The 25257-nt window shown below is 39.6% G+C and overlaps 1 protein-coding gene across 3 annotated transcripts in view; it reads right to left on the reverse strand.

The window, feature by feature from the left end:
* The window catches only part of FRMD5 (FERM domain containing 5), a 334153-nt gene extending 315494 nt beyond the window's left edge, over positions 1 to 18659 (reverse strand). For all 3 annotated transcript variants that reach the window (XM_077127713.1, XM_077127714.1, XM_077127712.1), the window contains exon 1: positions 18536 to 18659. In XM_077127713.1, coding sequence (XP_076983828.1) covers positions 18536 to 18637 — 102 coding nt within the window. In that variant the 5' untranslated portion in view covers positions 18638 to 18659. The remainder of the gene's footprint in view (positions 1 to 18535) is intronic.
* Between the last annotated feature and the right edge of the window lie 6598 nt (positions 18660 to 25257).

Raw genomic sequence — 25257 nt, forward strand, 5'->3', positions numbered from 1 at the left:
AAATCATCTATCTGATAAAAGACTTGTTTCTAGAATATAAAATGAGCTCTTACAACTCAATAACAGACAAACAATTAAAACAGGAGCAAAAGATTTAATTGACATTTGTCGTAGTAAGGTTCAGCTGTCAACCTAGCCAGGTGATGATGCTCCTTTGTTCTGTTTCCGTGGACTTGAGTCATTAGTATGTGAAATTCACCTATGGCTGATTACATCTGTGGAAGCCTAGGGGGAGTGCCTTTCACGAAGAGTGAGGTTTAATTTAATTAGCTGGAGGCTTTAAAAAGAGAGGTCAGAAGGGAACTCAACACAGCACAACCCAAGCAGCTCAGTATACCTCATCTTTGCACTCGCGGTTCAGCCCAGATGTTTGGAGATGCAGCAAGGAATCTTCTGAAGGAAGCCGTTGGAACCCAGAAACTAGGAGAGAAAGCCAGCAGACATCGCCATGTGCCTTCCCATGTAACAGAGAACCTCAGATGAAAGTTAGCTGCCTTTCCTCTGAAGAACTATGGATTTTTAACTAAGTAAATCCCCTTTTATTAAAAGCCAATCCATCTCTGATGTGTTGTATTCTGGCAGCTTTAGTGGAGTAAAACAACATTAGATATATGAATAGTTAATAACCACATGAAAAGATGCTCAACATCATAACTCATTAGGGAAATGCAAACCAAAACCACAGTGAGATACTACTTCACATCACTAAAATAACTATAATTTTAAAAAGACGACAGACAATAGTGAATGTTAGTGAAGATATGAAGAAATGGAAGCCCACCTGTGGACACTTCGGAAAAGTTAGACAGTTCATGAGTGTTTAACACTGAGTTATCATATGACCCAGCAATTCCACTCCTAGTTATACACCCATGGCCACATAAAAATTTGTACATAAATGTTCTAGCAACGTTGTTCAAAGTAGCCAAAAAGTGAAAATAACTCAAATATCTGTCAACAATGAGTGGATAAACAAAATGTGGTATATCCACACAATGGAAAATAACTTGGCAATAAAAAGGAATGAATTACTAAAATGTGTTACTACATGGATGACCCTCAAAAACATTACGCTAAGCAAGTCAGTTTACCAAAGTCCACATATTTTATGTTATTATTTATTTGAAATAACCAGAATAGGCAATCTATAGACACAAAAAATCATTGTTTTCACAGGGCAGGGAGTTTGGGGTGGAGCATGGGAAATGGGAAGTGACTGCCAAATAGTAAAAGATTTCTTATGGGGGCAATAAAAATGTCCTAAAATTAGATTATGGTGATGATCAGACACAACTCTGTAAATATACTAAAACAATTGAAAAGTACACTTACAGGTGAACTTCATGATACGTATATTATATCTCAAAAAAGGCATTTTGCTAAGTGAAAGAAATCAGACTCAAAAGGCTACATATTGCACAATCTACTTATATGACATTGTGAAAAAGGCAAAACTATAAGGACAGAAAACATATTACTGGTTGCTAAAGGTTTAAGAAAGGGGAAAGGTTAAAAAAAAAAAAGACAAGAGAACCTTACATGTTGTTGGTTATAGAGGTGGTTATACAACTCGAACACATTTGTCAAAATTCATAAAACTGTACATCTTGAAAGGGTGAATTTTACTCTATGTAAATTGTACCGCAATAAAACTGGCTTTTTTATTGTGGGAGATGCAAAAAAAACCCCAGTATTTATAAATGTGATAGCAAAATAGAAGTAGAAACCTTTAAAATACACCAGAGTTCATTGGTAGCTTTCCATAACTATGTAGAATATGCATCCCATGAAAATCATCAGGATTATATATTATAGTCTATGGTAGAGTAATAATGTAGTCATATACACGAGGACCATGGAAGAACACCCTTAGAATTCAGGATCAAAGTTAGAAAAAGGTTTCTCTCTGGAAGACAAACAAGCAAAAGTCAACATAAAGAGTTACCTGGCCAAGTCTACTATCTTAGATTAAAAATAGGGTTTAGAGTCTTGAATAAGCCTTTTAAATAAGTTTTGACATATGACAGTTGACAATAAAATAGTCAATAATACAAATTTATCTTACATAAAAAAGATAAATTAAGGTTTTGAAATATCTGAGTAATATTTTTTGCATTTGTTTTCTTTTTCTATGATTCTCCATTCCTTTCCTTATGTTTTTTCTGATATAAATTATAATAAAAATAAGTATACTGACAAATTATGTATATTATAACAGTGCCATTGGGACTTAGAGAATTATTTCTGTAATGTATATATTATATATTTTATTTGCAATACGTGTTAACTGATCCATTAAAATTGTTTGCCTATTTGCTAACAACATGCCATTTACTCCCTTTTTTTTTTCATATATCACTCATTCACTCACTGGTGTTTCCCCATATTTAAAAAAATTAGTGGTATTTACTGTGTTTTAGGCTCTGTGATAAGTAGAGGAATGGAATTTGAACTCAAGTCTGCATGACTTCAGAATTGTTCTTAATTATTACTCTGTGATGCAGCAGGCAGTATAGTCCAGTGGGGAAAGCACTGACCTGGGGAGTTTAGGAGGCCTGTATTAAGGGTTTGACTCTGACTCACAATGAGACTTGGGGTAGGAAACTTAACCTCTAAGATAGAGGTTATTCATCTGCAAAAAGCCGATGTCGGGCAGGCCACGGTGGCTCAGCAGGCAAGAATGCTCACCAGCCATGCCAGAGGACCCGGGTTTGATTCCCGGTGCCTGCCCATGTGAAAAAAAAAAAAAAAAAAAGTCGGTTGTCATGATAAAAAATATATCTATTCCTTCTAGCCTCCTATATTCTGGAGCAGCTAGAGGGAAAAATCTGAGATTATGGTATGGTAGCCCATGACAAACTCTGGGATCTGTCCTATAACTACTTGTTGAAGAGGGCTTTGAAAACTATCGCTTTTTTCTTTCTTTGCTTTGTACACATGTTATTTTATACAATTTTTAAAGTTTAAAAAAATAAAGGAGTTTCAAATAGAAGATCCCTCTAGTCCCTTCTAGTTGCAAGCATTCTATTCTATAGTTCACAGGAAATTTACCCATGGCTCAATAAATGTTTGTGCTCCCTCTATGAAGGATACTCTTTACATATGCAAATATCCCCTTAAAAGAAAGAGATGTCAGAGGAAGAGCTTGGTAACTGCTTCAATTTGTGATCTGGTCCCTAGTTTCACAAGAACATGAAATGTAGTTTTACCTGCTGGTTCAACACTGACCAGGCTCTTGCTAAAGAAAATTATGAGAGCTTGTTTTATAATTCAGAATCTCAAGTTGTTCATTATAGTGGGATAGTAAAGACTAGATTCTGCCATCACAGTCAGGGACATTGGAAAACAAAATTAGAAGGTTGTTTTGGAAGACAAAGGGAACTAAATGGTTTAGATGGATATTCTTCCAGGTTGTATAAAAAGCCTTATACACTATCTCAGTTCCATAGGAGAGTTCTAGTAATTATTTATCCATAGAATCAGCTTTCTCTGATCCTTGAGTAGTACTTACTAAATGTTGCTAGCCTTTTCTAAATTTAACCTTTCCCCTTTCTTCCCTTGATTTCAAATTCCACTCCCTCACTTATTTACTACCTGTGTTAATAACATGCAAGTTATTTAACCTCTCAAAGCCACAATGTACTTACCTGTAGAGACAATAACATTTTCTAATAGGTAGAATTAAATGAAAAAATGCATGCATGCATGCATATGAAGTGTTTATCACAGAGCCTAAAACACAGTAAGGTGTTATAATAAGGTTCCCCAAGACACTGTCCAGGAACACTGGGAAGGTAGCTCTACTCTGGAACAAGGAGGTGTTGAGAGGCTGATGATCCATGCATACTTATGCAGGATGAGAGAAGGCAAGGCCAGAAAGGGTGGCAGCAGAGAGATTATGGAAGGAAGGCCTTCCAGGCCATGCTGAAAGACTTGATATTAATCAGCAGGCAACGGAAACACCATGAAAGATTTTAAAAACAGAAAATAATCAGAGTTGCATTTTGGAAACATGTGAAAGGTGGGGATAGGCTCCTTTTTCCACAGGAAGGTAAAACCTAGATCACTGGGACTCCACATCTGGCCAACAAAAATGCAGAATGGGGAATGCAATGTAGGAGGCTCAGATTCCTGCCATCACTGAAGATGGAGTTCAAAAAGACTGACTTCTTGGAGATCCCTATCACACTTGTGACTTCTTAGAAGTTCCCAGCTCATTCCACCAGTCAGAAGGGGGCTGACAGAATGAGGAATGAAGATGCAAGTAGTTTTAGTTTGTTAGTGCTTCCAGCATACAATATATCAGAAATGGATCAGCTCTTATAAAGGGGATTTATTAAGTTACAAGTTTACAGTTCCAAGGCCTTAAAAAATGTTCAAACTAAGGCATCCAGAGAAAGATACCCTGACTCCAAAGAAAGGCCAATGTCTATCACATGGGAAGGCATTTGGCTGGCATCTCCTGGCCCTTATTCCTGGTTCTGTTGCTTCCAGCCTCTAATTCTAGTGGTTTCCTCTCTAAGCATCAAAAGGTTCTCACTTAGCTGCTCCAGGGAAAAACTCTGGGTTTCATTCCTTAGCTTAGCAGCTCCTGGTGCTGGAGAGTTCTTCTCTTCAGTTCTGGCTATTTCTGTGAGGCCTTGCTTAGTACTCGGACCACTTCAGTCTCAATCTCCAACTGTCTGTGCCTGTGTTGGTTCTGAAAAGTTTCCCCTTTTAAAGGACTCCAGTAAACTAATCAAGACCCGCCTTGAATGGGCAGGGGCCATACCTCAGTAGAAATAATCTAATCCAAAGGTCACACCACATTTGGATTTGTCACATTTCCATGGAAACAACCTAATCAAAAGATTCCAGCCTAGAGTATTGGACCAGGATTAAAAGAATATGGCTTTTCTGGGGTACTTAACAGCTTCAAACCAGCATAGAAACAGAACTGATATTCAGCTTGGCATGCTCCAAGAGGACCCTACTGGTCATTAGAATATTTCTCTACCAATCAGCAAATGGACTCTGCTCTGAGATGTTTCTCTTCCCTTCCCTGGGCTATTCCCAATACCACTCTCATGATTCAACACTAGAGAGTTAGTATCTGGCCTAACAGAGGGTCCAGACCCAGCTCTAATGCACTCTAGCAGAGTCTGGTGAGTGAGTTGTTCACTGTGACTCATCAATTGATGAATAAATTTTAAATATCCCACAGGGCTCCTTTAAACCCCACCATCCCAATGGTACAACAATAAAAACTAAATCTCCAATATTTTTTCATTATCCCCAACCTGCTTCTCCAGATTTTGAACAGGTAATTGTCTTTCTGCTTAAGACTCATCTTGCTTCATTTCCACTGTTTCTCTAGTTTTGATCTTTTGTTTCTCCGACAGTCAAATATTTTTATTCTCCCTCAAGCTTCACTGTTTTCAGTTGTCCAGAATAAAAACTTCCTCCCCATAGGCAGTATCCCCACCATGTCCATCAGTTCCTAAGTCACAGTAAACATCAAGTCTCAATAAGTATATCAACCCACTAGAAATAATTGCAAAAAAGTTAACAGAAAACTGTAAGCATGTATTATACAGTCCAGATAAAATCAAGAATGAAAGGTATTTTATGTGAGATATATTATTAGTAAGAGTAGTCTGTAATATTTTCTAACAACAAACAAATATTATTTTCAGCAAGATAGTACAATATCATATCTGTCCAAAAAACATCAGACATTGTATAGTGTATGCAATATTGGAATATGGTTTATACGTGTTCTCCTTCATCATAAAGAATCACTAGAAAACACTTCTTAGATGTGCTTACTGTACTGAGGCTATTCATTTAAACAAGCTTATCTAATTATCCAAGGTGTACTTTTTCTTGGTGGGGGAGGCGCATGGTCCAGGAATTCAACCCACGTCTCCCACACGGAAGGTGAGCATTCTACCACTGAACCACCACCCATGCACCCCCAAAAAACACGCAAAGAAAATATTAACTTTTCAGATCAACTATGCTTTTTACCAAATCTAGCACTGCAATAGTTGGTTCAGTATCTTACAATGCCCTCAGCTTTTACCAAGCTAACTCTCATCCACTTTTCTTTTTCAAACACTCTCAAATGTACTAGAATAAGAAACTGAGCATAGCTTAAAGAAGTCACATTCTAGTGCTGGGACTAGCTTATGTTTTTATCACATTTTTATCTCTTAACACCCAAACTTCTTTTGATGGCATAACTTTTGGAGTGGCTGGCCAAAGAGGTGGTGGAATACTCTGTTGGATAGATAGGTGTGTACTGTGAAGGTACAGACTCAGTATACCTTATAGCATCCCAGGATCATGGCCAGTCCATGGAGTCCTTCTGATCTATCAACCTCCGATTCTGCAATAATTCTGAAGGCTTCTGGATTTTTTGAGAAACAAAAATCTGAAAACAGGGCAGGCCAGAATGCCTTCTCCAGACTCAATTATCCCTACAAATATATGAAAGCCTTAGGTATACCACTCCTTTCTCTTATGCTCTGATCAGTATTCTTAGATGCTTGGCTCATGCCTGAAAAACAATCTTAGTAGCACCCCTGCCTAGCATATATGGAATCTTTGAAACTCCTGATGCCAACTCATGTACCTAGGTATCCTCAGAATTAGGCTCGGACCCAGACTAAAGGCACTTGAGTTGAATCAGAGGACAGGGAGAAAAGGCTCTGCACCTGCCTGGAAGTAAAGTATGATTTGCCAGTCTATGGATTGCCTATATCAAGTATCAGACTACCCAGGGTCCCTAATGATTTGGCATTTTCGTAGACTACAAGTTCAGTGAAAGTGGCCAGATAATTGAGTGTGTCCTGAGGCATACTGTTTTGATGTTTCGCCACTCCTTCTAGGTACTGGGCCTGTGGACCTTTGCTAATTTATCGGGTTGCCATAAAACCACTTCACATAAGCCCCGTTAATCTCTTCAACAAAGTGGAGTGCCAGTATCGTCAGTCACCCTCTATTCATCAGTCTTTAGACTATTCCCCTCTTTTTCTCCTTTTCCAGAGCAAAATAACCTATTAGCATTGGCATTCTGCCGAACATTGATTGCACAAATGCCAAACAGTGCTTTCTTGGAGGTTCCCATCCTCAAAGCTCTCGCCTGGCATTGTGCTGAGTACTAAAAGTGCACCCAGTATAGGGTGGGAACTTTGGAGTTGGCAGGCAGGGATTCGCTGGGGAATCCAGGGGCGCTTTCCTCAGTCCTCTGCAGAAGTTATTTTTGGTGGCCACTAAGGTTTGGAAACAAAGATGCTGAAATGTGCTTCTAGGGGTCACATTTCTTAACTGTTAACACACAGTTGAGGCTGTACTGTATCTGTCAGAGGATTTTGAATATCAGCTAAATGTTGGAATTTGATACCTTCTTTCTTTGTCAGATGATTAAACTGATACCAAAGAGAAGAAGGCTCTTGGAAATAAAATTCATATGCAGTTGCTGTAGTCACAGAATTAAGAGTGAAATCTAAATCCACCTTTTCATTATATGATGCCAATGCTTTGTAAAGAACCTTAATTTGTGTTACAGAGTTTTAGCATTAGATTGAACTCAACATCAGCTTTATGCATTTATTCTTAATTTAGACTGACTTTTCGGTGCATGTCAAGTATGATTGAAACTTGCAGACAGTAATTTTTCCTAGGCAAGTAGATTTCTGTTGTTTGATGCAACTTTATCAGAATAAGTCAGAAAAACATACTCAAGAAAAGACTAGGTATAGTTGGTTTTACATTTTTCACTTCCCACCTTAAAAATTCCCTGCTGTTCTTTCTACCAAGAATGCTCTTTACCCATCCCCACATCCCATTTCCTGATTTTGGCCATCTTTTGTGACCTACTGCAAATCTCACCTTCTTTGAGAAATACTTATTAATTTTGAACCCCCATCCCCAGCAACTCTCTCTGCATTTGTACTGCCAATGGATATCCCCTTCACTTAGCCCTGAATTCTACAGTTCTATAGTTTTCCATTTATATGTTTGCATTCCCTCTAGGTAGTAAGCCTTGGATGACAAGGACCTTTCTTCTTTCTCTTTCTCCATGGCTTCTTTGAAAAACAGTATACAAATATAAAATAATCATACTATTTTTAGGTTATGGGAGACAAAAATAAAACAAACCCACAAATCCAACCACATCAGATGGTATTATGACCCCTTATAGAATTCTTAGAATCCTGCCCACTTGAAGTCAGGTATGCATATCTGTAAATAACTTAGGTTTTACCTCATCAGGGCAGAGAATCAATTAAGGCTATTCAGAAATATATCAAAAGTTTGAAATGTGAGATTCATTCTCAGCCTCTCTTTCTCCCTCACCTTTTATATGCAGTCCATCAACAAGACATGTCCTCTTCCCTTAATATCTATGCAGCTCAGTAGTAGTGATTCTCAAATCTCAGAAGGCATAAGAATCACCTGGAAGGCTTGTTAAAACATACTGCTCAATTTCATCCCCAAAGTTTCTAATTCAGTAGGTCTGGGGTGGGGCTGAGAATTCGTATTTCTGACAAATTCCCAGGTGATGCTGATGTTAATGCTGCTCCTTCAAGGACCACACTTTTCCACTGCTTTAATACATCCCCTAATTATATTCTTCTTGCCTTTGACAGGGTTCACAATTTCTACAAAAGGAAACAGGCCCCTGAATTGTGACACGCTAAGGTACTTCCAATGAGGCATGAGGAGAGTTAAATTTGGTCCTGATCTTGAATGGTTTTCCTTGGTGGGTAGTTCTTGTCTGAGGATTTTTTTTTTTTTTTTGTCTGTCTGTTTATAGGTTTTTTGTTTTTTTTTTTGTCTGTCTGTTTGTTTGTCTGTCTGAGGATTTGAAATGATCCTGAACACACAGGTATGAGACCTAAAGCATTTCTGGAGTGGTCCAGAGCACCTGTAAATATGGACCAGCTCATGAGATCACAGTAATATAGGAAGTTGAAAGTAGAGGAGGGGGGTAAGGAAAGCTATAATCACTGTCAAAGGGGTGTTTTCTGTTGACAAATGAATGGAGTTATTGTACACAAACTCAGTGGTTGCCAAGTATGTGGCCCAATTATTTTGCCTTGTATGAGCAAGGCACAAAAGGATCTCCTTAGAGGACTCGATTCATACAATGTGATGCTGAGTCTGAGGGAAGCAGATAAAAGGCTGAGAATTTGAAACTAAAAGTCTTGACAAGTTCCTGCCTTCTAAATCTAAAATATGATACCGTGATGTTGGAAAGAACATAAAAGTAAAATACCATCCTTAGAAACAGTACAGCAATTGCAATTAGTGAAAAGACCAATATAAAGGTCTATCTTGTCAAAATATTGATAATAATGAGAACCACATGGTAGGTTTTGGAGGAAAGAGATCTATAATATAAATCTAGGGTTTAGTCTCCCAGAGAAACTGGCGTTTAGGAGTATGTACCCTTAGACCTTCTAGTCTCTCTAGTCTATCTTTAGCTCTACCTATATTTAAAGTATTTGTAAAAGTTCAAAAGCTGTATCGGCCACCAGGGTCTAGGGACTTAAAGGAATGGAAGACCTGCATGCTGGCCTTATTGGATTGAATAAACATACAATTGGGTTTTTGCTCTCTTGGGTTAAACACCAATCACTCTGCAATAGAGAAATGGAGATTCTTTAGTACCCTTCGAATTGCTCAGCTGCATAAGAAAACCATTCACATGGCCGGCTAGGGCTCTAAGGGTCAGGGCCCAAGAACAGAGGGTAAGCAACTAAAACTGTGCCCCAAGAGAACAGCACTCTCCTCCCAGAGCACAGAAAGATGAGGTACAGAAGCTGCAAGCTTGCAACCAATGCTCCATTTCATTCACATCTGTTGTCCAAACCCTGGTGAGGCACACTTGAGGGAAGAGCTGTGCACAAGTGGTTGCTCCATAAAACAAGGTCAGACAATGTTACAGATGAGGATATCAGTGAAAAGATGAATTCACATTAACATAGTCATAATTAGAAATAGGTTGGGAAATGTGGGTCACTTCCTGTTGGGGCAGAGGTTAGGCTGTTTTATGTAGTACTGACCTAGGAGAAAGGAGTGAAGGCGGTTTCTGTGGCTGTGATAACCCCTACACTCAATTTCCTTATTCTGGCAGAACTCTAACGCTTCAGGAAGTGTGTACTTAAACACAGTACTCATTTGATCTAAGACTTCTAAACCTGCAGAGATTGGAGAGGTGGGGAGCCTGAAAGGAATGAATTCCTAAAAGACAATCCCCCAAATCATAGCAGCTGTAGAGTGGGGTTCTACGAATTCAACAAAGGATAACTGCATCAAGTTATCAGAGACCTCAAAGGCTCCACAAAATACCACAATCATATACTGTACTTCTTATCAGGGAGATGGGTTATAGAGCAAAATGGTTTAGAACAGGATGGGTTGAGACTATAAAAAGGGTTACACAGTTGTCAGAAAACATTTATTGTTTTCAAGCATAAGAAATTGTTAAGTGCTGAAGTTAACACAGCAATTGGGTAGCACAAACAAATCAGAAAAAATATTTATTGAACAATAACTACGTGAGACCAAACTAGCTGCTATAATTCTTAGGGTTTAAGATGTATAGCTTTCACTTACGCTCTTCTTTATAAATTCAAATGTAAATGTAATCTACAATAAAAATAAAGTTCTTTTTAAGAAGATACAAAATATTTTAATATATTAGTTATATCATTGGCAAATCTCCTCCAAAATGAATGCCTTACTTCTTCCTTTTTTTTGTTACACATTTTCACATCACTACAAATGTGTAACAAAATGACTAATTTTTGCCTTCATGTAGGCTGATTTTATTTTGGTAAGCTATTTTTTAAGTATAATATTAATGATGGCACATTAATGAGTCTTTGGGCAATGTAACTACAACCACATGCTCTTCTATTATATACATTATGTTGAATTGCCTCATCTGGCATATTCATTCCAAGTATTTAATAGTATGCAAATTCATACAAATACCCTGAGTAAAGTCTTCTGATGAATGCTTCTAGATTTCTCTTGGATGCCACTGCCACTTCCTTAAAACAGGACTTTAACAAAAAGAATGATAGCACAATTACCATCTGGAATTTACCTTCTGCACTAAAAAAATCTATTCACATTAGTTTTATCCAATAAATACTTACTATTGAAAAGTAAATATAATACAAATGTTTTTAGATTTCTAGAAGACTAAATTTGGGAGCGCTCTTATTTTCAAGGGTTAGAGTCTAATGAGTTGTTATTGTAATAGAGATCCTGAGACAATATTTTTTTAATAAAGTTAAAAAAATCAATATTCATGAAAATACAATACCTTTGTGTTTTTCTCTGTGAATAAAATTATTTTAATTCTCTAAAATCCTTTTTGTATTAATGAGATCTACAATTCTGCTTACCAAACATTGAGCAGAACTCTTTAAAAAGACAAATAGCCCAGTCCATAAATGTCCCCTCTTAGTAGGCGTTCTGGTTGAAATTGTTATGTACCCCAGAAAAGTCATGTTTTCTTTCCTAATCCAATCTTGTAGGGACAGACCTATTGTTTATGGTGGAAACTTTGACTGGATTGTTTCTATGGAGATATGACACACCCAGTTGTGGGTATGAACTTTTGACTAGATTGTTTCCAAGGAGATGTGATGCACCCAATTGTGGGTATGACGTTTTGATTAGATGGAGATGTGACTCCACCCATTCAAGGTGAGTATTGATTAGTTTACTGAAGTCCTTTAAAAGGAGAAACATTTTGGAGGATGCTCAGACTCTTGGAGAACTGCTGCTACAGAGCCAATAGAGCGCAGATGTTTGGAGATGCTTAGAGTGCCAACAGAGCGAGCAGACACCTAGCCATGGACGTTTGGAGATGCAGAGCCCAGCAGACGTCACCATATGCCTTTCCATGAAGTGCTAAGCAAGCCAAAAACCAGAGTTGTATTCCAGAGGAGTTAAGTGAAGGGCCACAGACACGTAGAGTGGACACCACTGGCATCAGAAGCTGGAAACAGCAGAAATGGGAACAAGGACCAGCAGATGCCAGCCACGTGCCTTCCCATGTGACAGACATCAGTCTTTCTTGAGTCAAGGTATCTTTCTTGGATGCCTTAATTTGGACATTTTTAAGGCCTTAGGACTGTAAACTTGTAACTTAATAAATTCTCTTTATAAAAGCTGTTCCATTTCTGGTATATTACATTCCAGCAGCATTAGCAAACTAAAACAGTAGGGAAGGGAAGACGCAAATCTGAACTCTTAATTTTTTTTTCAATTTTAAACTTTTTATTTTTAAATACTTCAAAATGTTACAAAAATAGTACAAACCCCATTCAGAGAAGTTCAACATACCCTATCCCTCAAATACCCAAATCCATCAATTTTAACAATTTGTCACCTCGCCATATTATTTTATCTATCTATTCATCACTCAATACATCTATCTATCCACCCGTCTTTCTATTTATCAATATCCATTTTCTGAACACTTCAATGTAGATGTATGTATCATCCTCCTTCAACATTTAATATTGCCTTGCACTCTTTCTAAAAACAAAGATATTCACTTACGTATGCACTTTAAATGCAGTTATCAAGTTCAAGAAATTTAACACTGCTATTAAGCTTACAGTCTATATTCCAATTTTTTCATATGTCCCAACAATGTCTTTTTAAGCCTTCTCTCCTCCTTTGTTAGATCACATCCAGGATCATGCATTGCCTTTAACTGTCATTGATCTTTAGTTGCTCTTTTTTCGGGGGTGGGGGAGGAAAATATTTACAACATAAATGATCCTATTTCAACCACTCCCAAGCACACCATTCAGTGGGATTAATCAAATTCACTATGTTGCAGTATCCTCACCATCTTCCATTACTAAAACTTTCCTATCTTCCCAAATAGAAACCCTACACACATTTTGCATTAAATCCCCATTCCCTCTGTCCCCTTGCCCTGGCAACCTATAGCTACTTTCTGTCTCTGTGTTTGCATATTCTCTATTTTCTTTGTAGCTACCATGGTGCTTAAAGTTAACGTTCTAAATCTATAAGAATCTTGATTACTTTGATACCAACTTAACTTCAACAGTATACACAAACTATATTCCTAAACCCGTCCATACACCCCTCCTTATGTAATTCTTGTCACAAATCTATTATGAGTCCAAAACTACTGATTTATCATTGCATTTTATGCATTTGCCTTTTAGATTCCGTAGGAAGTAAAAAGTAAGAGCTACAAATCAAAAATACAACAGCATTCGCATTTATGTATAACCCTGCCATTACCCTTACTGGAGATCTTTATTTCTTCATATGGCTTCTACTGTCTATTTTCCTTTCCTTCCAACCTGCAGAACTCTCTGCACCATCTCTTATAGGGCCAGAGTGGTGATGAACTCTCTCAGCTTTTATTGTATCTGGGAATGTCTTAATCTTTCCCTCATTTTTGAAAGACACTTCTGTTGGATATAGAAGCCTTGGCTGGCAGTGTTTTGTTTCTAGCACTTTAAGTATGTCATCCCACTGCCTTATTGCCTCCACAGTTTCCAGTAAGAAATCAGCACTTTAACTTATTGAGGCTCCCTTTTATGTGACACATCGCTTCCCTTTTGTAGCTTTCAGAATTCTCTCTTTATTTTTGGCATTTGACAGTTTTATTACAATATGTCATGGCATGGGTCTATTGGGATTTATACCGTTTGGAATTCATTGAGTGTCTTAGATGTGTATTTTCATGAATTTTGTTAAATTTAGGAAATTTCTAGCCATTATTTCTCTCCATACTCTCTCTGCCACTTTCTCTTTTTCTTCTCCTTCTGGGACTCCAACAATGCATTTACTAGTATGCTTGATAGTGCCCCAGAGGTTCCTAAGGCTGTTTGCCTTTCTTCATTCTTTCTTCTTTCTGTTCCTTAGTGGATGATTAAATTGTTTTATCTTCAAGTTCATTAATTATTTCTTCTGCCAGCTCCAATCTGCTATTGAACCCTCTAGGTAATTTTTTATTTCTGCTACTGTGGTCTTCAACTGTTTGGTTCTTTCTCATAATTTCTTTCTCTTTATTGATATTCTCCTTGTGTTCGTCTATCATTTTCCTGATTTCCTTTAATTATTTGCCCATGTTTTCCTTTAGCTCTTTGAGCATATTTAGGTCCATTTTTAAAAAGTCTTTGTCTGGTTATTTCCCAGGCCTGATCCTCCTCATCGATGTTTCTAACACTTTAATTTTCTCCTTTGCCTGAGCCATCACTTCTTTCCTTTTTTTTTTTTTGTATGTTTTGTAATCTTTTGCTAAAACCTGGACATTTTAATATTTTAATGTGTTATCACTGGAATTTAGACTTTGAGGCTTCTGTTCCTTAACTGAACTCTTGAATTTTAAAGAATAATTCTAATAAAGAACCCATCTATACCAGTCAGGGATTTTACAATTTCATAGAAATTACTCAGGAATCATTTTAAATGGACCTCAAAGACTAAGTTATTCATTTTCCTAAAAACAGTAAAATATTTCCCATTCTTATTTTTCACTTCAGTAGAATAAGGCACAATGTGAGTATAGCATATTAGCTTGTTTTGATGTTCCTTATTATTTTTATTTCCAAATAATTTTCTCATCACTAAGAAATAAGCATAAGTATTCGCATTTTATTGTTGAGTAAATTAAGGTAGAGAGAGGCAAAGTGACTTGGGGAGTCAGAATGGAGAAAGGGAACAAAGATGGGTTTTTGAGACAAGACCATGGTTTATATATAGTACAGACACATGCCAACTGTAAGGCCTTTGGCTCCTTGGGTCTACTCCTTTGACTGCAAAATGGGGTTAATACCACCTGTCTCTCAAATGTTTGATGTACAGTGTAAGCAAAGCACCTGGCAAAATACCGAACACATAATTGGCCATTCAACAAACACTAGCTTTCCCACTAAAGCATAATCTCAGTTTCTTCACCTAGTATAACAGATGTATAATGAATCCATAAAGCTGTTGTGAAGAAAATAAGACAACACATGATCAGTACGCAGCATGCATAAGACTCAATGTATTTGTTCTCCCCAATATTCCTTTCCTGACCCACAGTATGTTTACTAAGGGGCTGAGCTATAATCAAATCCCACTCTTGGTTCCACTATAGATCTGCTCCATACATGTGTGTACATTTTATTTACGATAGCACCTTATTTAACAGCAAAACTAATTTAACCTAGTTGCTTAAACAGTTGATATTTTAACGTGTTCTCAGTAAAATCACATTCATTTCTAAGGTAGCTTTCCCTTCCAGTAACCACAAAAGAAAAGTGATTGCTATTTCTGACTTGAAAACATCCAATTTTTTCAATACCTATTCCTACCAGAAATGTGGCAATATACATTTTTAATATTTTATAAATAAACTATTTTAATCTGAAAGATAGTTAAAAATCTATTCCTTAGGCATTTATATGCCTAAGTACTTAAATGCATCTAAATGGCTCCATTCAGTTCAAACTCAATTGAATTAAAAGATATTGGTGGTCTTTTCAGTTTTCCTATTTTTTCCCAAGTAAAATAATAAAGCAAGGTGGTAAATACGGCAAATAAATACAGATATGTATAAATGAAACAGATGAGTGAAAAATATGGACCAGATCTGCATTTATGAGGCAATGACCTTCAAAACTGGCAGGGAGCTGTTAACAATGTTCTTCACAGGGAGCAATTACACTACAACCCTCCTATGTATACTTTCATTTCTCATGGTCTACAAACACATTTGCATAACAGAAAGAATGAAATAGTCTGGTAACTGTGGCAACCTTCATTGAGACGATATAAGGCATTTTCATTATGTTAATAATCACATCCTAAATGTCAGATCAGGATAACTGCTGCAATATGAAAGGCTAGCCCTTTGACAGAATTCCCTATAACATTAACCAAATGTGGCTATTATGATTCTAACCCAGTGTTTCTAAAACCGATACCTTATTTAAACAAAAATATGGCATACAACACCTTAAGGCAAAGGTGTTCAAATTATCACCACCAACTACAAAAAGATATGCAGGTACTACTGTGCCTAAAATGTTGGGAATATTGCTTTAACTTAATAAGAAATTCAGTTCCTTTCCATACTGATTTAAAAGACCCTGGGATTTAAAAGACAAATAAGCACATGCACACACGCGTGTGTGCGCACACACACGCATTATAGAAATGTAAAAGAGGAAAAGTTGCTAAGAAACGCTAAATCTCTAAATATTAAAAAATTCACATGAAAAAATAAAAGGTTAATGTCACATAATACTGACTTTTTTTATACTTCCTCACATGAGTAAAAACAAAAACAATTCACAGTATTAGTGCCAAAGTATATACATATACTTCAGAAATCCTGTGTTTTTAAGATTCTATGCAAGAATCACAATGCAAAATCACTAACACATTTAGATAGTAGTCACTTACTACACCAGGCTTAATTTTTAAATGTCCTAAATTTTTTATAATATATTAAATTGTAATAACACCAATCAAGGCCAGCAGGAAAATAAACACAACCAGAGCAGGGTATAGCAACCACAAGCACAGCAAGTTCTACTTAACTTAAAAATACTATTTTTCTAAAAGGTGATAAAAGTTACCCATAACTATAGTATAGTCAGCCAATCTCAAAGGTTCTACTAACTGGATAAGATAACTAGTTGCCTTATTGTGATATCTTAAAACCACAAGGTTATCAATCATTTCTAGTGAAATGATGATGTGAATTATGTTTCATTTGTACTCTACACCTTGGCAAAAGTTAATGACCTACCTGCCTTAGACATTTTGTTTCACCATATACCCCCAAAAGTATTCTGAGAACTTATGAAATCTAAACCTCATACTGCTCTTGAAATGTTACTGTGTAAAATGCTTTAAATATTAAAATGAAAGAATAAAGACTTTAAAAGCGCTTGACAATATACTCAAATGGTGAAACTGTTAACTCAAGGTTTTCTCTTCCCCCAAGAGGAAAAAAGGAGAAAGAAAACAGTGCAAAACAAAAACAAAACTGTATGGGGCACAGAAAGATACAATGAAAACAAAAAAGTAGCATGCCACTCATTCAGTAAGGAAACAAAACAAAGCATCTCTCTATCATATTCAACCACGAAAATCCTTTCACTTGATGGCTAGCATGTTTATGACTGCTTAATCTGTATTTAAGTGGCCTTAAAAAGATATTTTGTGTTCTTTCCCTAGCTCATGGGTCTTTGGCAGCAGTCAGCACTTATGCACAGAGCTAGTTTGGGGGAGGGAGAAAAGGGAAGTGGAGAGAAGGCTGAACTGAGCAAGGAGTCAGCAGAGAGCAGCTGCTTTCATATACTACCCTCTGTCTTTCTCACACACCGCTATTTACCGCTATTGAGCATTGTCAGCAAAAAATAATAAATGAGGGTGGGGAAAGACAAAGAGGTAGGGTCCGGGCCGGCAGTTTTCGTCGGCCACATCTGAGCCGAGAACCCCCAACTCTGACTGCTTGCCGCAAAGGCCAAAGGCAAGGGATCAGGTGAGACCCCTCTGGGTCCAACTCAATTTGCTTCTCCAGAAAAAGCAGTTTCCGGCGGTGAGCGCAGGATCCTCCCGACTGATGAACTCAACACCGGGGCACTGTCAATGTTTTCGATCTCTGACTTTATAAAGGAGGAAAGAGGGCTGTGACCGCATTCCTGGGAAAGACTTGTACTCCTGACGTGCCACACAGCAATAGTGAAGGAATAAAAGCAAGAGGTTGTAAAAATCCCTTCGAAAATACCAGGTTCCAAAGAAATGCTGTGCAGCATTATCATAATTGTTGGCGTTTTTTGGTTTTTGTTTTTTTTTTTCCTGTAAGTCATTGATTCTTTCTCTCCACTGCCAATTCCCAAATTGCTGAGACTTGTTGCTAAATCTTTACCTCATGCCCCCCCCCCCATCCCCCGAACTGCCCAACACAATAAGATTTAGGGAGCGAAAGGCGGGACGGGGGCCTAAAGCTTCACAACCCAGAGGGCTGGGTTCGCTTCAATAGGCCACTCTGCATGGGCTGCGCGTTCAGTCCTACCTTCCGAGAGCTCTGACTCACAAATGCTGGGAGGGGGGAATCATGACATAAACCATTATCTTTCTAACGCAAAGAGAGATAAGAAAAGCCGGCCAGCCGTCCTCGCCTGGCGGGAGAGCTGGAGCCTGCGCCCCGCGACGGGGCGGCCGGGGTAAGAGCCTCCCGCCCTGCGCCTCCCTCCGGACGCCCGCGGAAGATGCTGCCCACCCGGCGGGCTCGAGAGAGCAGGACCACGCGCGCCTCGCCCCGGGAGATGGCAGGGGAGGAGTTGGAGGTCTGGGACACTGGGACGCGCTTCGCAGCCTCGCGGCAGCGCTGAGCACCAGTGCCTGGCCAGGAGCAGGGACTCCCGTGAATGCGCCCCGCGCAGGGGCGACCCCGGGTCAGCGGCCGCTGGCCAAGTTGGCCCGCCGCGGGGAGCCGGGAGGGGGGGTCCCGCGGGCGGGGCGGCGCGGCGCTGACCTGGATGGTGCAGGTGTACTCGCTGTCGTCCAGCAGCCGCACGGTGCAGCTGTACTCGCGCTCCAGGCTCCTGCTGCTGCCGCTCATCAACCTGCTCAGCATCTTCCCGCCCGCCCCCGGGAGCGACGCGGCGGCGCTGCGGACCCCGGACCAGGCGCCCCTCAGCCCGGCAGATCCACGCCGGCCGCGGGCACCTGCACCATCACCCCGGCGCCGCCGCCGCCGCTGCCTCCTGCTGCTCCGGCTCCTCCTCCTTCTCCTCCTCCTTCCCCTCAGCAGCCACCGCCTCCCCCCAGCCCGGAGCGAGCGCCCGGCTTGCTCCTCCGCGCCCCGCTCCCGGGCCCAGCTCGCGGGGCGGGGCCTCAGCCGGAGGGGGCCAATAGAGGTCAGCGCGGCGGAACTGATGGGCAGCCGGTGGAACCAATCGAGAGAGGGCATTGCGGTGATGGACAGATTGGGAAAGCAATCATGAGAAAGCAGTCGGACCCAGATAAAAGGGACCAGCCCTCTGGCGTCCCAAACTCGGGGCTCCTCTCCTCCAGGCGGTTCCTGGGGCGACCGTTTTCCCTCCCTCAAGCCAGGTGAGGGCACCCGGCTGGATAGATGTCTGCTCCCTTGTAACATATGGAATCGGCTTCAGGAAGCCAAGTTCTGTGCCTGCCGCAGGGAACAGGGGGACGAAACCACAATCCCTGCAGCCGGCAGAGTGCGGGCACCTCCCGTTCGGAACCAGGCGGTTGCTCCGCAGCCACACGGTACCCCAAGCCTGCCCGACGGGCCTCTCTCCTCAGGGGGAATATCTGCTTTACAAGAGCTTCTTGCATTAAAGCTGCAGCTTAGCAGAGGTTCTTAGGCACCAGGGTTTAACCCCTAGAAGACCCTCCACTATCTAACACACCCCTTGCCTCCTTCCTCTTGTTTTCAGAAGACAAAAGGGAGAGACTGAGGCGTGTTCCATCAGCTGGTATGGAGCAGAGGTAGCAATGAATGTTTCCCTTGCACCTTTAGAACAGAATTATCAAGTCTTCAGACTTTGTCAGCAAAACACAACAGTATATCAGGAGATATACATCACAAAGAAAGGAATTGTCTCATGCCATTGTGACCCCACGTTTAAATTCATCAAAGTTCTTTATGAAAACTTCACTGAAAGATTTTTGATAGAAGGAAATCATTTAAAAAAATCATATCGTGAATGTACATCTATGTGATGATACTGTGAGCCATTGATTGTGTATTGGAGATGGATTGTTTGGTGTGTGACTGTATTTCAATACCATTACATTAAAATCATATCAACACAGAATATTCATACTATAATATATTAACCTAAATTAAAATATATATAATTTCCTATTTTGCTTACACTGTTGTTCTATATGTATGCCATATGTTCTAGTTTGCTAGCTGCCAGAATGCAACACACCAGAGATGAATTGGCTTTCAATAAAAGGGGATTTATTTAGTTAACATAGAGTTCTTCAGAGGAAAGGCAGCTAACTTTCAACTGAGGTTCTTTCTTATGTGCAAAGGCACAAGGTGATCTCCGCTGGCCTCTCCAGGCCTCTGGGTTCCAACAACTTTGCCAGGGGGTGATTCCTTTCTGCATCTGCAAAGGCCTGGGCTGAGCTACCAGTACTGAGATGAGGTATGCTGAGCTGCTTGGGCTGTGCTAAATTGAGCTCTCTCATTTAAGCAACAGCCAATTAAATCAAACATCATTCATTACAGCAGGCAGGCCTCCTAGCCTACTGCAGATGTAATCGGCAACAGATGAGGTTCACATGCCATTGGCTCATGTCCACAGCAATAGGAGGCACCATCACCTAGCCAAGTTGACACCTGAATCTAACTACCACACCATGTTAATAAAAATAATGCCCTATATTAACCTTGACTTTAGGTTAGACTTAATCTATCCTTTACAATATACTGCTTCTCTGATGTCTTTGGACTTCAGTTATTCTCCCAAGTTTTTGCAAGACAAGCTCTTTTCCAGGCTCCACCCCCCCCCCCCTTTCAGTTTTCACCTCAATGACCTGGACTGTTTATTTGTTGCACTCTCCCTTACAATATTCAATAGTGATAGAAAGAGGTCCCTCTTAGTGCAATCCTTACAGAGTTAGTTATGAAGCTAAAACCAGTGAGTCAGGTGTTCGAGCCATATTAGTTCTTCTACTTTATAACTCCAGCATGTGGCCTAGTGCCTGCAACATAATAGGTATTCAGTAAAAGTTTGTTGAACAGAAGTGAATGGAATTGATAAAACTCAGGGGGAAGATCTATGAAGAAACTAAAATAATTTCAGGAAGGCCTTAGAGATAAGTCAAATCATTAATATGTCAAAATTATATTCTCTGAAGCTCAGCTTTGTTGTCTAGTTGGAAGAGAAAAGGGAGATTTCAGAAAGCAGAACATTTTTTGAAGGCAAAAGTTGCTATTTGTCATTGAGTCTATAAATACAAGAAAATTTGTCCAAGAAGCTAGAGGATGCCCATTAGGATGATAGTAGAGTAGTGACTTTAACAGGTTATGCAAATAAGCAGCTGTTAGAATAAAAAGACAAAGCATCATGAATCCAGAAAAGCTCTGAGGAGTTGAATGCAGTTTCTTTTCAAGTATGGCTATAGATGCAATCAACAGGGATGAGACTGTGGCTGCTGTGCCAATGTGCTAAGGAGCATCCCTGCTCATCCCAGGGAAATCACATCTGCTTAGTTCTCACCTCATTGAAAGACCAGTTAAATATTCATCCATGCTTATGCATAATATCCAGAGAGAGCCTCAAACTCTCCCTTCCTCTCAGAGACTTTGTGAGGAAAACAGAAGATGGAAAAATAATGCAAGGAAAGCAAAAATCTATCAGATAGTTTCTGATTAGATGTATGCCTCTACACCAAGGATCAAAAACAGAAACCTACCAGGAAATAGAAAGAAAAAGGGGTGCATATAAAATCAAACTAACTAATACTGTCTTTACCCCTGCTTTTCCCAAGGCTATTGAGTAGGAAAGGGTTTTTTCAATAAAAGGCCTCATGTGCCCTTGAGAAACAGAATGTCACTCTGTTCATGAGTCTTTGAATATAAAGGAGGCCATATTCAAATAAAACTCCAAAATAAAAGGCATTGAGCCCTGATCTGCCAAATTAGCAGGCTATCAGCCCCCTTTAGAGTCTCTCTCCCATTCTACTTTGAGGGAGACTCCTGGAGAGGTGCTAATTCCCACATTCACCTGCAATAGTCTCTGCTTCAGATGCCCCATATCCTGCACCTCTTAGATACTGAGCTCTCTCTGGCCGTTGTGATCTTAACACTTGCCTTCCAATTTGGCAGGAAGGAGCACCATCCTCTTCACCAGGGCATCACTAATTCAGGCCCTTCTTTTCAGAGTCTTCCCACAGCACAGCTAAAACTAGGCTGTAACTTCTAATAATATTTGCAGAAACGAAGTGTAATCCAAAGAGTAACTGCAGGTTTGTAAAGACTCCTCTTAAACCCTCATGGACAAGATGCAAGCCTGCCTGGCTATCAGGCTTCCAGCCTGGGTCCATGTAAATAAGGAGCACTCCATCTCCATCAAGAGGTCTCTGACTATGTCTTGGGGCATCCATGCCCACCCACTGTGAAATTCAGAGATAAAGCAATTCTCCTCAGCAAGTTTAAGGTCTGCTTTCAAAGTTCCATTTTCTGTCCCAGGTGCTATGTCTTCCCAGGGTAATCTATGGTGGAAATATCTACTCCCTTTTGGGAAAACCCCATGCACCAGCCCCAGGGGTGTGATCTTGACCTCTGAAAGCAACCAGACCATTCCCTCAGAAGGTGATAGTCCAACATAAACATATTTCTTACAAAGACTGAGTTATTCAGTATTTGCATGTAGGTTCAGTTAGAGCCTCTCCAAAGCCAGTCCAATCACTTTGCTTATGTATTTCTCCAGTAAGTGGTGAGAATCATGCCTGTCCCTGCTGTCCTGTATCTCTTAGGTCTTAGCTTCTATTCTCCTAAGTGTGAGCACTCAAACAACTCTTATGTCTCCACAGAAACAATCATGTGTTCACACAATATGGTCTAAATCCACAGAGAGCAAAGAAACAGCTACTTCTCCCCCAGCCCCGCTCCTCTGCCCACCCCATGCAGAAGCAATGCTCTTGCTCCACACTCAAAGATTTGCATATCCAAATGGAAACTTTGCTTCTCAATCTAAAGCATCCACATTCGATGTTTTATAACTGTCCAAGAATAATAGATGTATTCTTTCTTTAATCCGAACGATTAAACCATTCATATGGGTTTCCCAGAGTAGTCTGCTCCTGAAGAAATGTTCAACTCTTTTCTTTATTCAGGACAGAATACCACCTACAGTTTGAGAGACAGCCTATGGTAGTTAAAGTTAGTTGTCAACTTGACCAGGTGAAGGCACCTAGTTCTGCTGCTGTAGACATGAGCCAGTGGTACGTGAACCTCACCTGTTGCTCATTATATCTGCAGTCAGCTAGGAGGTGTGCCTGCTGCAGTGAATGATGTTTGATTTAATTGACTGGTGCTTAAATGAGAGAGCTTAAGTAGCTTAGTAGCCCAAGTAGCTTAGTATACCTCATCTCAGCACTCACAGCTCAGACCAGGACTTTGGAGCAGAAATAAATCACCACAGGGAAAGTTGTTGAAATCCAGAGGCCTGGAAAGAAGGCCAGCAGAGATTGCCCTGTGCCTTCCGGCATAAGAAAGAACTTCAGTTGAAAGTTAGCTGCCTTTCCTCTGAAGAACTAATGAAATAAATCCCCCTTTATTGAAAGCCAATCCTTCTCTGGTAACTGTTATGATGTTTATTCCTTGTTACAAAAGAAGGAGTGTTTCTAATATGGATATATAAGAAATACATCTGTTTATTTTTTTTATTCAAAGCTACAAGGATTCATCGAGTGTTTGCTACATGACAGGTACCAGGACAGCTTTCCAGATTATTATGTCCAACATGGGTAAGACACCAAGAAGTTCACAATCTAGAGGAGAATGTCAAATATATGTAAAATTAGCCATAATATAATACAGGAAGAATGAGAAAGCACTACAGGAGCACAACAAATATTAGAAAGAGACAGCAAGAACTTCAGAGAGGAAAAAGCATTTGAGCTGGACTCTGAGGAATAGAGTAGTATTTTGTTGAGTGAAAGAGGCAGGAGAGGAGAAGAATATGGATGAGAAGTGACATTTTAAGGAGAGGAAACAGCATGAGCAAAGACATAGAGGAACAAACGTGTATAGCATGTTCCAGAATCTGCAAGTAGTCCCACATTGATAGTTTATGGGGTGTACTGGTTCATTGGATCGTAAAAGACCTCGAATGCCATGCTTAGGAATTTGGACTGCATTGTGTAGACAATGGGAGATAATCAGAGATTTTTAAGCAGAGAAGTGAAACAATTAATTCTGTGTTTGATGGCAGTGTGAAGGATTAAATTAAAGTAAGAAGATATTATTTAATGGAGAAAAATTGATTCTGAAAACAATAGAATGTCTTTAATGAGGCATCAGAAACATTTATAATAGGTCTCTCAGATGTGGATGACAGGCTTTATTATATTCTCCAATTGTAGTTCATTTTTCTCATATTTCCACCTAGTCTTCAGCCATTATTCTAGCAACAAAATATGTATGAAACAAAGGATTAGTTGATTTATTAAGAAAAGCATTTATTGATTCTACTATGTGCAAGTCCCTATGCCAGGTGCTAAGAGAATTCAAAGATGAATAGATATCCCCAATCTTCAAGTAATTTACAGTCCCATTCAACCTACAGAATAGTTCAACAATATTTATTAAGTATTCAGTTTACATATATTAATTTTCAAGGCATACTGATTGGTTAAAAAAATACAAGAAAGAAAAGCAGCATAGAAATAAGGAATAACCCAAAGAATAAGAGCAAAGGAAACATGCAAAAAGAGGAAATCAGAACAGCCCATATTACTTGGTGAATACTAACTGGCTACCTGCTCTGCAAAATGAGATAATAAGAATTCTTATACTTTCATCCTCCTCACTTCAGTTCTCAATTTTTGTGTCTTATTTCTGTTTTGTCAGGGTTTATCATGTGTCATGGTTAGGGACAGGTGTCAACTTGGCCAAGTTGTGGTACCTGTTCATCTGATTGGGCAAGCGCTGGCCTGTCTGTTGCAATGAGGACATTTCATAGGATTAGGTCATGATCACGTCAGCTACATCCTCAGCTGATTCCATTTGTAATCAGCCAAAGGGGAGTGTCTTCTGCAATTAGTGATGCTAAATCCAATCATGGGAAGCCTTTTAAGGAGGACTCAGAGGAGACAGGTTGCATTCCTGCTTTGGCTGGTGAGCCTCTCCTGTGGAGTCATCGGCTCCGCAGCCTGCCCTGTGGATTTTGGACTCTGCATTCCTACGGTCACGTGAGACACTTTCATAAATTTTATATTTGCAAGTGTTCCCTGTTGATTCTGTTTCTCTAGAGAACCCTAACTAATACATCATGTTTACAACTTTTGGAAACCATATATCCTGCAGTTGTTTAGTCATACTTTTATATTCAAATGGATTCACTGCTTACCACCAGTTCTTAGCATCAACATTCTTGAGTCTTTTTCTTTTTATTCACATTTTAGTAGATGGGCTCTCACTCCTAAGTAGCTTATTTAAGAATGGCTAATGGCCACAATCTCTGAGTTCTTTCTTGCCTGCACATTGCCTTC

The sequence above is a fragment of the Tamandua tetradactyla genome, chromosome 14, assembly GCF_023851605.1.
Source record: "Tamandua tetradactyla isolate mTamTet1 chromosome 14, mTamTet1.pri, whole genome shotgun sequence".
Lineage (NCBI taxonomy): Eukaryota > Metazoa > Chordata > Mammalia > Pilosa > Myrmecophagidae > Tamandua > Tamandua tetradactyla.